Source organism: Cyrtonyx montezumae, unplaced genomic scaffold (assembly GCF_038088225.1).
Source record: "Cyrtonyx montezumae isolate F1298 unplaced genomic scaffold, pur_monq_1.0 scaffold_26, whole genome shotgun sequence".
Lineage (NCBI taxonomy): Eukaryota > Metazoa > Chordata > Aves > Galliformes > Odontophoridae > Cyrtonyx > Cyrtonyx montezumae.
This window is the reverse complement of record NW_027072003.1, coordinates 1,843,839-1,856,699: the sequence shown is the minus strand read 5'-3', so window position 1 is coordinate 1,856,699 and position 12,861 is coordinate 1,843,839. Positions and strand designations below refer to the sequence as shown.

General features: G+C 61.7%; 1 protein-coding gene across 1 annotated transcript; it reads left to right on the top strand.

Annotated features, from left to right (window-relative positions):
* Positions 1-7,772: 7,772 nt before the first annotated feature.
* SPDEF (SAM pointed domain containing ETS transcription factor) lies at positions 7,773-12,611 on the top strand. The gene is made up of 6 exons (XM_065740191.1): positions 7,773-7,833; positions 10,331-10,666; positions 11,177-11,374; positions 11,474-11,521; positions 11,706-11,846; positions 11,923-12,611. The coding sequence occupies exons 2-6, from the start codon at positions 10,348-10,350 to the stop codon at positions 12,099-12,101; spliced, it is 885 nt and encodes a 294-aa protein (XP_065596263.1). The 5' UTR covers positions 7,773-7,833; positions 10,331-10,347; the 3' UTR covers positions 12,102-12,611.
* Positions 12,612-12,861: the final 250 nt, after the last annotated feature.

Here is a 12,861-nt window from a genome sequence, read left to right as displayed (position 1 = left end):
GGTGCGGGTACGTGGGGTGGGGAATTCTCAGGGAGAAGCACTGTGGGAGCAAATCTGGTGCCCCATGGGTCAGCATGAGGGCATGTGAAGGTCCTTGTTGGGCACGTGCACCGTCACTGGGGCTGGTGGCATTTCCCAGGCCAGGCCTTGCTGCTCGGGGCACACAGCCGAAACATTTGCCTATATAAACTACATTTTGGAGCAGCTTAGATAAAGCTGATCTCTTGCTTACATGTGACTTTGTTACTAATCCTCGCAAGAAACCTCAATATGTGTGCACTGGGGTTTGCCTTTTAGCATTTGAATAAGTGCCTGGAGCTTTCGTGTGCTGTTTAATCCTGACTGAAAGCCTCCCAGGGGACAGACATCCTGCTACCTGTGCCTATGGGTATTTATTTTGTGCCATGAGAGGAACGCACCCCTTGAGCTCTGGGTGCTCACGGGTGTCTTTAAAACGAGTCTATGTTTGGACAGGTTGGGATGCCTCCCCTTCTTTCCCCCTCCCAAACTTTTCCTGCCTATTTGCTTGAAGGAATCTGTTTGTCTTTAGGGTTGCAACCTGTCAGAAGTTCACCGGAGCAGGACAGCGTGATGGCAGCTCCCTGCGTGCGCTGTCTCCTGAGCAGGCGAGTAGCTGCAGCCATAGCAAAGGCAGTCTCACTACATCCTAAATCCCGCATTGTCCCTGGGCCTCTGTGCACGTGTGGGTCTCATTTCTCCCCCCAAGTGGGGCTCCTTCTGCCACTTTCCACGCGTGGGAACAGCTTTTGGAGTAGGTTTTCTTTGGGAGCATTCTGTCAGCTGCAGTTTGGCATTTGTGTGCTCAGCCGCTGTGTTAATCACAAGCAGCCAGTTAAACAGAAACGGTCTGGGGGAACTTAAACTTATCTCATCCCATTCATAAAACAGCTGAGTAAGAGCATGTGCTGGAAACCAAGAGCAGCAGCAGATGGCACGCACAGGTAAGCACTGATGTTGTTTGCTCCACCAAATGCTATGGGATCAGGGCTGGCTTAAGAGCTTGGTTGTTCCCTCACATTGTTTACATCTTTGTCTGCAGTAGTGAAACCTCTCCCATCCCTGGGCCTGGACTGCAGCAGGTGCCAGCAGAGGGAGCTGAGTGTGTTCCTCATCCTCAGCCTTCTGTGGTGGGATGCGGCTCTCCCAGCCCTTGGGACCTGCTGTCCCCAAATGCTTCTGCAGCCAGTGCCAGCCCTGCTCCAGGACTGGGGAGACAGTCGCACAGTTCTGGGTGTGCTCTGATCTGCTCCCACCCGTGCTGGAGAGGCACTGTGTCACCCAGCCTGCTGCTGCCCCGTGGGGACGACGTGCTGGGGAGGAACCGGAGCAGCACTGGGATGTCTTACAGGCAGAGATGTCCCATCAGTGGGGAAGTAGTGCCTGAACTCACGCGTGTGCACTGCCCCGAAGTGGGAGGAGGAGCTCTGCTGGGGCAGGAGGCCCAGCCCTGGTGGAAGGGAGCGCGACCCAAGCTGTGCGCTTGGCTGGGCCTCGGAGAGCTCCATGCAGGGGAGCGGAGAAGAACCTCGAGCTTCTTGTTATCTAATCTGCCCCGTTTTCCCTCCTCGTTGTTTGCTGTGCTGGAGTTTCCTCAATTAATTCTGACAGCTGCAGGCTGGGCTGTGACGTCAGCCCACGGTGGCAAAGCCCAAAAACCTTGAGAGGCATCGAATGGGACCCTGGGGGTGACCCCGTCTCACTCTGAGGATGAGATGGGGCCGTTCTCCCTGACCTCCCCATGCCATCGCCTCCAGTGTCCCCGCATCTCCTGCACGTGTCCCTCCACTTCTGTGGCGTGTGGTGGCTCAGGATGGAGAGAGAAGGATGGCATCTCCCAGCGGAGGCTTTGCGAAATCCCATTTTGTCCATCTCAAAGCAAGGATGTGATGGCAAGTGTGGTGAGCTAGGAAGAGACCTCTGGTCCATCTGCTTCACCCAAGACATCCACAGCACGCTGCTGGGGGGGCTCTCAAAGATCTCCAGGAGGAATCCCACCACTTTGGGACCCCCATCCCAGGCTGAGTCAGCACAGGGGCTGCTCTGTTCTGCGATGGCCGCGGGGTGGTGGTGCCTGAGGAGCAGGTTTGTCTGAACGTTAATGGGATCTGCACGCATAGCGATAAGGAAGCCATTATTTGAAGAGCAAACAAATGAGAACTGCTGGAGGTACTTTTCCCTTTATTTTTTTTGTGAGCCCTGGGTGTGGGGCTGATGCCATCGGCAGGAGTGGGTCCCTCAGAGTGGGGCAGGTGATGCTGTGCCATTGGGGCTGGGATGTGCGTGCTCCTCGGGTTCTGGGATGCACCGTGTGCTGAGCTGGAGATGAGCCTCGAGATGACAAAGTTTTGTTTCACCCCTTCAGTTTCCAGCCCATCTGGAAGCACCAGTCCTGCTGCTTCATGGCAGGTGGATGGGGTCACAGCTGTGTTATGGGACAGCTGCTAATCCCAGGATGGCCCCAGGTTGTGTCTGTGCCTGCTGTCTGAAGAGCGGTGGGATCCTGGTGCTGCTGCTAGGGGCCTTCACCAGATGAACTCTAAACCTCCCCATGCACCACTGTCACCCAAGTGACTGAGGATGAGGTCCCACTGGTGTCCCCCCTTGCAGGGAGCTGTGGGTGTCCATGGGGACCTCTCACCTCAGGCAGTGCCAGTGCCCTCCTTCCTTTTGGGGCTGTGGGTGTCACGGTGAGGGCTTTGTTTTTAAAAGGGCAGCTTATTCCCATCCTTCCCCCCATGGCTTTTTTCATCAGCTTTTGGTTGAGGATTAGGCCCATGTTGACAGAACAAACACTTTGCTGCCCTCAAATCCACAGCTGAGAACAGAAGCCATGTTCTCACTGCGCTGGGGCCCAAGCCAGCACCAGGATGGGGAGCATTGGGTTTGGGGCAAGGGTGCTGCCCCATTTGGGGTCACGGTTGGGGCTGGGGTTGGAGCCCAGCTCCTGCAAGAGAGTGGAGGGCATTAATTGCTGTCTGCTTTAATATCCTCTCCTGTGAGACCGTGGTGGAATGGTGCTCATGTCCCATAGGGTGTTAATTGGGGTTTTCCCCCCACCCCACGGGCTCTGGGGGGGGCTTCTGGTGGTGCTGAGGCTCCTCAGGGGGCTCCAGACTAGAGGGCAGCTTGTGTGTGCTGGAGAATAGCAAATACCTGTGGAGCTGGGAGTGCATCTCCCCGTTCCTTGTTTGGAGTCTTGCCACCCTGGGACCCCACTGAGCCCCCCCAGGTGTGGGTGCTGCTGGGCAGGATGGGATGGGAGCTGCCCCCCTGTGCTGGGGGTGTCGGACCTGGGTGATGCTTATCAGAACAACACATCTCCTTAGGAGCCGGGTGACTCATGGCTGAGTCACAGCTCCTGGTGTGTTGCTCATCCCCGGCTGCTCTGCTCTGAGCTCTGTGTCCCCATGACCCCCCCGCGGTGCAGTGCTGAGTGCTGCAGTGCAGCCCCTTTGCCCTGGAGGAGTGGGGCACGAGGTGGCCTCATCCCCATGGGCAGAGGAGGCTCTGAGCTCTGCATGGAGGAACAGGGGGCTGCCCCCCTCCCTGGAAGCCCCAGCTCTGGCTGGGCAGGTCTGGGATGTTCTGGTCCCGAAGTGCTGCAGCTCCTCTGAGCCTGGGGAGAGGTGGCGGAGTGCCAGCACCCATCCTGCCGTCCCTTCCAGCCAGCACTGTGGCTTTAAGGCTGATATTGATGGATTCCCACTTCGGGACAGAACCTTCTGCTGCCTCTACCTGGGGAGGACAGCACAGGATCACGGGGAGCTGTGCCCAGGAGCCTCTCGTGCTGCTCTGGGCTCACGGGTGCTCCCTGACCCCGTGGCTCCCACGCTCCGGGGCCGTTATGCCCGAGAATCATTTGCACACGTTGGGATGGGGGGGGGGGAGGAGGGGGGGGAAGCAGTGAAGGAGAAGAATGAATTTGCATTTCTTCACGGCAGCTGCTGTGGGAAACAAAGCACGAAGATGTTGTGTCTGCTGGCACGGGGCCCTGCCCGGCTCACCTGGCTGCGTGAGCAGGGCTGGGAACTGCTGCTGGGTGCCCGCAGCGTGGCCGGGGGCTGCTGGCCCCACTGCTGGGCTGAGCGGTGGGGAAATGGGGGTGCAACGTAGAGCTGTGGGACGGGTGGGTTGGAAGGGATCTCAATAGGGCTGGGCTGTGAGCCCGGTACGGGTGGTTGGAGGTCTGCGTGCAGATGGTGCAGCGGGCAACCCAACCCTGGAGCTGTCCATGGTCAGCGGTTCCCCCACTCTGCACCCCACGTGTGGGGTGGGGTGAGCTGTCCTCACCCCACCTCTGCCCGCGTTTGCTCTGTGCTGAGCTGGGCGCACCCTGAGCCCTCTCTTCCTGGCACCTCTGGGCGACCCACGGCCACTTCCAGGCCTTTAATCCCAGGAGACAAAAGCTGGAGTTCAGTGCAAGCCGGGGCTGAAAGGAGCGGGGCATTAAGCAGAGAACAGCAAACACGCAGGTGGATCCCGGTGCTCCCGGCTGCCAGCCCCGCGTCCTCCCCACCTGCGTCAGCAGCACCAGGGCCGAGGAGCCGAGGCCGGGAGCCCCGGCTTGTTTTATCAGGGTGGGCCCCACGCCTGCGCCCGCAGCAATAACCGCGGCTGTTTGCGCTGAGCATACGCACGTCGCCCCGTAAATGGGGTTATGGCAGCAGCTGGGAGATGGGGAGGCACGGGGCGCGTGGCCGGGGGCAATAAAGGGGAGCGGCCCCGCCTGGCTCCGTGCCGTTGGGTTTTGGGAAGGGGGGGGTACGGCTGATGTGGGGCTGGGAGGCGTTGGGGGGGTGTTCCCCCGTAGAACAGCACGGGGCCATCGCACAGTGTCTGCTGCGCATCCCCACGCCGCTCCTCGTGTGCTTTGGTTGGCGGCTCCTGGGGATGTTCCAGCAGAGCCCCAACGCCTTCCCCTGCGGGAGCAGCCCCGGCCCTGTGCTGCGGGGAGGGCCGTGGCCCCGCTGTCCCCTGGCAGCACGGGGACACCCCAGGAGCTGGAGGATGGGAACGGCGCGTGGCCCCAACCTCCTCTAGGGCGGCACTTTCTGGGATGGCCGCCCTGACCTCCATCCATCCGTCCTCTGCGATAACAGCGGAGCGGCCGCGATAAATGCGCTGCGTGCAGGCTGGGGGAGGTGATCCGCAGCGAGCAAACATCCAGGGAAGAGCAGTTAAGATTACAGGCAGCAGGAGGGCGACGAGCACAGCCCTGGGATCCCTGCAGGAGGAATCCCACCCCACGCTGCCGTGGGGCCGCTGCCGTTCCCCAGCACAGCAGAGGGAACCGTGCTCAGTGCAGGGCTGGGAGCTGCTGCTTGGCTCCGTTGCCGGCCCAGCTCGGTGCCCTCTGCGGTTTCGCAGTGACATCAAATCCCTCCAATGGTTTTATTCTCTCTCTCAGCTCCAGGGCCCTTTCTCTGTTCTTGCCGTGGAGGCCGCGATTGCTGCAGCACTGATTCACGGAGCGCTGCTCCGGAACCGCAGTGGGGATGAGGGAAAACCCTCAGGGCCGCGCACGCGGAGCAGAGAAGCCAGGCTTCGTTTCCTTTCCCTTCTCTAGTCCTTCTCGAGGTGTTGCAACCTATTCTTTTCCTCTTTTGCACGTGTAACCAGAGCTGCTTGGAACCAGCTGGGGTTGCACAACTCTGCGGTGACGCAGGCGGCCGCAGCCGTGGGCTCCCGTGTGGGGCAGCCCTACTGCCGGCCCCGTCTGTAGGAACACCACCTTCCCCGTCAGCCCCAGCCCCTGGGAGAGCACTGCTGTGGGTCTGGGGGTGCAGTGAGCACCCGGGGACCTCTGTCCTGCAGTGGACACCACGTGCGCTTTGCCGGCCCTGGGGTTTTCCCACCTTTGCTCCCCATTTCTGGGGCTGTTTCCCTATTTTCGAGCTCTGTGTTGTGCCGCTCACCTCTCCCTGAGCAAAGCAAATGCGCAGTGAGGTGGGGAAATGGTTTTCCCTTTAATCTCTTTTGCTTATCAAAATGTCCGGTGCTGCTGATAGGAGGAGCTGGGGGAGCTTTCCCAGCCCCACTGGAGAGCAGGACAGGGGCTGGGAGCAGGCTTCAGGATGCTCCTACGTGGCCCAGCCCCCTCTGCCTGCTGCCATCCCGTTGCATTCTCCTCCAGTTTGCTCCTGGCTTTCCCAATGATTCAACCGAACGAGGAAGGGCAGGAGCAGCGTGCTCAGCCCACCCCTGCTAACATCCCCTGCTGGAGGGCAGCAGTTCGCATCCTGGGGCCGTGCACTGCCCGGGGAGTGGGAAAGGGAGCGGTGGCCGCAGCGGTTTCCCAGCATGTGCCATGGGTGCGTGGTTCTGTAGGTTCTGCTCTGTGCCTTAACTCCCCGTGGCCGACACACCACACCCACATTTCTGTGCACGAGCAGTGATAAAGCTCCGGTGGCTGCGGGGTTGGGTGCTGGTTCCCAGCTGGGGACTCTGGAGCCATTTGGGGACACTGGGCGCTGCATACGGCCCCAAACTTTGGGGGCACGGTGCCTGGCAGCTCCACATGCCGCGGCCGTGTGGCTCTTGGGGGGATGCTCCCTCTGAGCGCAGTGTTGTGCACTGATTGGAGGGGGAGAAGATGTTCAGAGGGTGGTCCTGGGGCTGCAGTGCTGGGGGGGCACTGGGAGGACCCCTCTCCCCCCACCACCTCCTGCCACGTGTTCCCAGCCTGGCTGTGCTTCCCAAAGCAGGAGGAGCGCTCACCTCGGGTGACAGCAGCCCTAATCTGGGGGCAGTGTTTTCCATAGGATAAGATAACATTACGGCTCTGACCGCCTTTCGATGTGCTTTTATTTCCCTCCCTCCTCCCTGTGCTTATCGGTGAGCAGGGGGGTGTGTGGGGGGGGGGCTGCAGAGTCCTTGGGTGCTGTGGGATACATGGGGGTGTAAAATCATGGGGTCTGGGGGATGGGGTAGCGGTTGGGGTGCAGGGTGGGGGGTTGGGGCATGGCATGGGGTTAGGGGCATGGGAGTTTGGTTTAGCATGTGCAGAACTGCCCGAGCTGTGCTGCGTTCTTTACGTGTTGAAAGTGACCATAAATACCAGCTCGGGGGCTGTCTCGCTCAGAACAGCTTTTTCCTGCTTTTGCCAGTGTGGACAACCCGAACCCGGAGCACTGTTCTGCTGTGCCCCCACTCCTCCCCGTGCAGCACAACGTGAGGAAGAGAAGGGGCCGCATCCCCGGCGGTTTTGGGGTGAAGGTTGGAGCAGAGGGTCCTCATTTGTCCTCAGGTGCTCAGAGCATCCCCGCCGCCCCCGAAGCGCTGCGTGCTGCTGCAATGCGCCCGATGGGACTCTGTGCTCCAGAAGAGCCCTCTGCCCTCACCCTGCACAGTGTGGTCCGGGTGGGAAGGGGTTAATGGGGGTTTGCCCCGTTCCCCTTTGGGGTCCTGCACGGGGCTGAGCCTGGCACCACGCTGCACCCCTCAAGGGTTAACCCTGCTCGGGCTGTTCAAACACCTCCAGCTGAGGTAAGCACGCAGCCTGTTTGTTCAGGTAAATAAGGAAGGAATTGGATATAATAGGCCGAGGAGGCATTTGCTGAGCGCGTCCCCATCGCACACCTCCTCCATCCCTCAGCCACCACTCCCTGTGCCCCATCCGTGTCCCCACCCCATACAGTGCCCACCAGCAGCCCATGCTTTGGAGCCCGTGAGCCGAGTGGGCACTGTGGGGCATCGTCCCCAGTGGGGCACTGCACTCGGGGCCATGCCCACCCCGGGCACCGTGTGGAGCAGCGCAGGGTCAGCTCTTCCCACACGCTGCCAGGACTGATGCTGCTGCTGAGACCCGCCAAGGTAAGAGCCCCACAGCTGTCCCTATAGGGCCCTCCTACCATCCCCTGTACGTTGGCTGGGACGGGTGTGGGGTCGTCTGCTGTGGTCGTCCCATCCCGTGGCTCTCAGGGACAGGTGGGGGCACAGCCATCCCTGGCTCTGAGTTCTGGATGCTCCTCGGGGAGGGGTGTCGCCCCAAATCAACCTGACCACTTTAAGGGATGGTGTGATTTGGGATCACCATGGGAGCACTGAGCAGTGAAGGCACTGCCTGAAGGCGCTGCGTGCTCGGGGGGCACCTGAGAACCCCATGACCTGAGCTGCACCTTCTTAGGGCTGCGGTGTCCCTCTGGATTTCTGTGGTGTTTCTTTCCCGAGTGCTCGAGGCACGTTGGCTCCAGGTTGGATTTTTGTGGTTCTGCTCGGTTAGTGAAACACAAATGCCACTCAGCTGCCAAATCCCCCACAATACGGCCGTTCTCGCGGGCAGGGAGCTGCCTGCTATAAGTAGGGGCTCCCTGGCCCTGCATGGGGAACACCAAGCTCTGCTGCTCACCTGGGGGACGCCGAGCACTGCGGCTTTGCTGGGGACACCACTGGGCTGTGCCTGTCCCCACCCCACTGCTGTTAGCACATGGTTGGGGCAGCCTGACCCGGGGTTTGGGGCACGCAGTCCAGCTGTCAGCCCCATGCAGGTAATGGGGAGGGGTTGTGGGGTGGTAAAAGGTTGGGGGCGGCCCTGGGAACCCTGGATGTGCTGCATCCCTTCTGTGCAGTGGGTTTGCCCCGGTATGGGGCTGCAACCCCATAGCAAGACCCTGAGCTGTCACATCTCTGTGGGCTGCCCCCAGCCCGGCTATGGGAGGGGGGGGAATCCCCCTGCCTTGAAAAGATGGAGGGGTTCAGGGCATTGTCGTGGGGGCTCTCGCATTGTGTGGTGTCTGCTGCTGGAAGAAACCAGGGATGAACCCCAAACCCCTGATAGAAATGGGTTTGGGGGCAGAAAGGGGTTTGCTGATCCCCCCCCTCCTCTCTGAGCTGTCGGTTTGGGATTGGAGCTTGCAAGGTTGGGTAAAGGGGTGTCCCTATGGCAGCGGGGATGCGTGGGGTGGCTTTGGGTCCCGGTGTCACAGCTATGGGGTCAGGAGGGGGCACACAGCCTGGCCCCACTCCCCCACATTGCCCGGGGGGGGGGGGGGGGATGGGAGGGGATGGTTCGGAAGCACCTGCGGATTTGGGACCGTCCTGTGTGCCCCGTGCCCGGCACAACCTGTTCCACCACGGCTTAGGAGTAATTAACGGCCCCATTGTTTGAGGGTCAGGGTGGGGGATTTTTTATTTGTTTTTAATTTCCCTTGCTCTCGAAGGCTGATCCCGGTGAGGGTGTCCCTGTGCTCAGCCAACGGAGCTCGGGGCAGTGCCATGTCCCCATCGCTCCCAGCTCCGTGCCCAGGGGATGCACCTCCAGTTTTCCAGGGAAAAGCAATAAGGGAAAAGGAAAGGGAGTGGGAAAAAGGGCACCCGAAGCTGCGAGCAAACAGGTCCCACCCAGGGAAGGCAAACAACGGCCCCCGCCCTGCGAGTACAGCGCGTTTGGTCGCTTTAGGGCCACGTTCCCAATCCTCCCCGTGCCCATCGTGGGGGCTGGAAGAGGAGGGGGAGGGCACAGAGTTGGGGGACCCCTCCCGCAGCTGCAGTGCAGCTGTCGCCGCGTCCCCTTTGTGCCGCAGCAGCGTGGGGCTGTGGGGAAGGCGGATCTGCTAAAGCTCTTCTTTTCATCCGCAGCAGATAAAGGGGAGGTTTGGGAGCGGGTGCCATCGCTCGGGGAAACTGCTGGGAGGGGGGGGGGGCAGCCCCTTCCTCCTCCTCCTCCTCCTAATCCTTGTCATCGCTGCCCTCACTCAGTGCTGCGGTGCCATGTCCCAAACCATGGGGCTGGGTCCCCAACCCTGGGGTGTGGCTGGTGCTCCCAGCTGCTGCCCAGCGGGGCCGTTCCCGGTGCTGGGAGCAGACCCACTCCCAAGGATGAGCGCTGCTGGGCAGCTCAGCACTGCCCCTTCCCCTCGTCCCTGTCCCCTCGCAGGGAATCTGTCCCCAGGATCCCTCTCCCGGAGTGCTCTGAGCAGATGGAGCCATCCTGTGGGGTGCAATGGGAACTGTGCAGCCCCTGAGCCCCCGGTGGGTGGGGACGGACCGATGGGGGCAGCTTTTATTGTGAGAGAATGAAGGGAAAGTCGTGGTCCAGAAGTGACCAAAGCCACACGGCCCAGGAGAGCCATCCCCAGTGCTGGGACATGCTTGTGAGATGCTCCCCAAGACACCCCCCCCCCAGTGCCCCATACCCAGACTCCCATCTCCCACCCCAAAACCGGGGCCATCCCCAGCACGACCCTAAGACAGCATTCCTCCGAGGGCTCCCTGGGCACTGTGGGTCTCTTTGTAGGATTTTCCCCATCTAACAGGCTTAGTGCTGCTTTGTGCCTGAGCCTCTCCTCTCCCCCCCCCCCCTCCATCCCAGGTCTGAGCGCTGGAAGCATGGGCAGCCCCAGCCCCCCTGGCACCCCCTTCTGCCTGCACTACTTCGACATGCTCTACTCGGAGGACGTGGCGTGGGCTGCCAAAGGGATGGGGGAGACCTCCCAGAGCGGTGCCCCGGGGGGGCGAGGGGAGGTGAAGAAGGAGCCCGAGCAGTGCCCCATCATCGACAGCCAAGGTTTGGGGCTGGGGGGCGATGGGGAGCTGCAGGGGGGGCTGCCCTTGGAGGAGCACTCGCTGGAGCAGATGCAGAGCATGGTGGTGGGCGAAGTGCTGAAGGACATCGAGACGGCGTGCAAGCTGCTCAACATCGCTGCAGGTGGGTGCACCCAGACCCCCCCCCCAAAAATGATAACAACCCATAAAATGTCCCTACACCCATCCCATTGCCCCACACCCATGAAATGGCCCCAGAGCCTTTAAAAGGTTCCAAACTGCCCCAAAGTGCCCCATGTGCTCTGACCCTGAGCCCCAAAGCCCTAAAACCGCCCCAGAACCCCCAAACGTGCTCTGAGATGCCAAACTGCCCTAAGCAGCCCCCAGACACCCCCAAATGCCCCCAAACACCTAAAAGTGCCCCAAAACGGAATGCCCCAAATGCTCTGAAACCATTCTCATCCCCCAAAGTGCCCCAAAGCTTCCCAACCTACCCCCAAAACCCATGCAATGCTCTTTAAATGTCCGTCCTCCCACCCCAAAGCCCCTAAATGCCACCAAAATGAGAGAGGGCTCGCTCATCCTCCCCAGCCTTGGCCCCGCGGGGGGGGGGTGAGCACAGGGTGCCCCCGGCCCTATGGGGTGACGCCGTGCTCGCCGCCCCCAACCCCAGACCCCGCAGACTGGAGCCCCGGCAACGTGCAGAAGTGGATCCTATGGACGGAGCACCAGTACCGACTGCCGCAGCTCGGGAAGTCCTTCCAGGAGCTGTCCGGGAAGGAGCTGTGCGCCATGTCGGAGGAGCAGTTCTGCCAACGCTCGCCCGTCTGCGGCGACGTCCTCCACGCGCACCTCGACATCTGGAAGTCGGGTACGAGTGGGGCCGGGGGGGGGAGCGCTGCTCGGGGGGGGGGGGGGTGGGAGGGGGTGGGGGTGGGCTCCCTCTGACCGCACGCTGCCCGATTTCCAGCTGCGTGGATGAAGGAAAAAGCCGCCCCGGGGGATGGGAGATACTGCGGTGAGTTCTGCGTGGCTTCGCTGGGCTCCCCCAGCCTTGTTTCAGGGCGGGGCTGCTCACCGCCCTCGTCCCTATGCGCGGCCCTATGGGGCGGCTGAGGTCAGGACCCCGCTGTTCTCCCTTGCCGTCCCCGTCCCCAAGCCCGGGGTGCATCCCCCATCCCACCCCATCCCTCCCTGTGCAGGAGGTGACAGTGGATGGGTGGACAGTGAGGTGGACTCATCCTGCGCCGGGCAACCCATCCACCTCTGGCAGTTCCTGAAGGAGCTGCTGCTGAAACCCCACAACTACGGGCGCTTCATCCGTTGGCTCAACAAGGAGAAAGGTGGGTGGGCGCTCCCGGGGTCGGGAAGGGGTCTGGGGCGGTCACCCCGAGCTTCCCATCCCCTCTTCCCTCGTAGGGATCTTCAAGATCGAGGACTCGGCGCAGGTGGCACGGCTCTGGGGCATCCGGAAGAACCGCCCGGCCATGAACTACGACAAGCTGAGCCGCTCCATCCGGCAGTACTACAAAAAGGGCATCATCCGCAAACCCGACATCTCGCAGCGCCTCGTCTACCAGTTCGTGCACCCGCTCTGAGGGGCTGAGCCTGGGGGGCACGGGGGACCCTCACTGCTCTCCGTGACCTCATCGGCGTCTTTCAGTGCCGCAGGAGCGTGGTTGGGGTCATCCCCATGGACCGTAGGGACCTCTTTGTTCCCAGACCCTGTACTTGGAGGGGGGATGAGCTCCGAGGGCATCGCCACGTGCCTGCGTGGGGGGGCAGGGCTGTGTGTGGAGTGGATTCAGGGGCTGGAGGCAGTGAAGGGGGATGAGGAGATAACGGCTGATGTGCTGGGGGCTGTGGGGGGCTGCCCGCAGCCTTGGGATCGAGGGAGGGAACGTGTTCAGGGTCACCAGGGCTGCAGCTGGGGACCTCCTGTCCCCACACTCTGTCCTCCCCTCCCTGCAGCCCTGGGCATCATCAGGATGTGGGGCCGTGGGCAGCCCCCATAGGAGACTCCAATAACCACATGGCATCGCCTGCCCCAGTTCAGGGGGCACTGGGACTGCACTCCATGCAGCCAGACTCTGTCCCCGTGCCATCCCCGGGCTGGGCTCTGGGGTCGGTCCCCCTTCTTGCCAGCAATCCCATAAGCAGAGACACAGCTGCTCCGGATGAACCCCCAGAACTGTTCTCAGATATTGGGAATGGGACTCATCCCTCCCTCCCCGGCGTGGGATGGGGATGGTGGGGCGGGACAAATCTGGGCACACAGCACCAGTGTGCACAGCGGCTTTGGGTTGGCACTGTGGGGACAGGCACGTTGGCTTCGCCCCATGGGGTGAGCAGTGGGGA

Coding starts and splice junctions, on each gene's coding strand:
- SPDEF (XM_065740191.1), top strand. CDS start 10,348: ATGGGCAGCCCCAGCCCCCCTGGCACCCCCTTCTGCCTGCACTACTTC. Junction 11,522..11,705: donor GGGGGATGGGAGATACTGCG/GTGAGTTCTGCG, acceptor CTCCCTGTGCAG/GAGGTGACAGTGGATGGGTG. Junction 11,847..11,922: donor TTGGCTCAACAAGGAGAAAG/GTGGGTGGGCGC, acceptor CTTCCCTCGTAG/GGATCTTCAAGATCGAGGAC.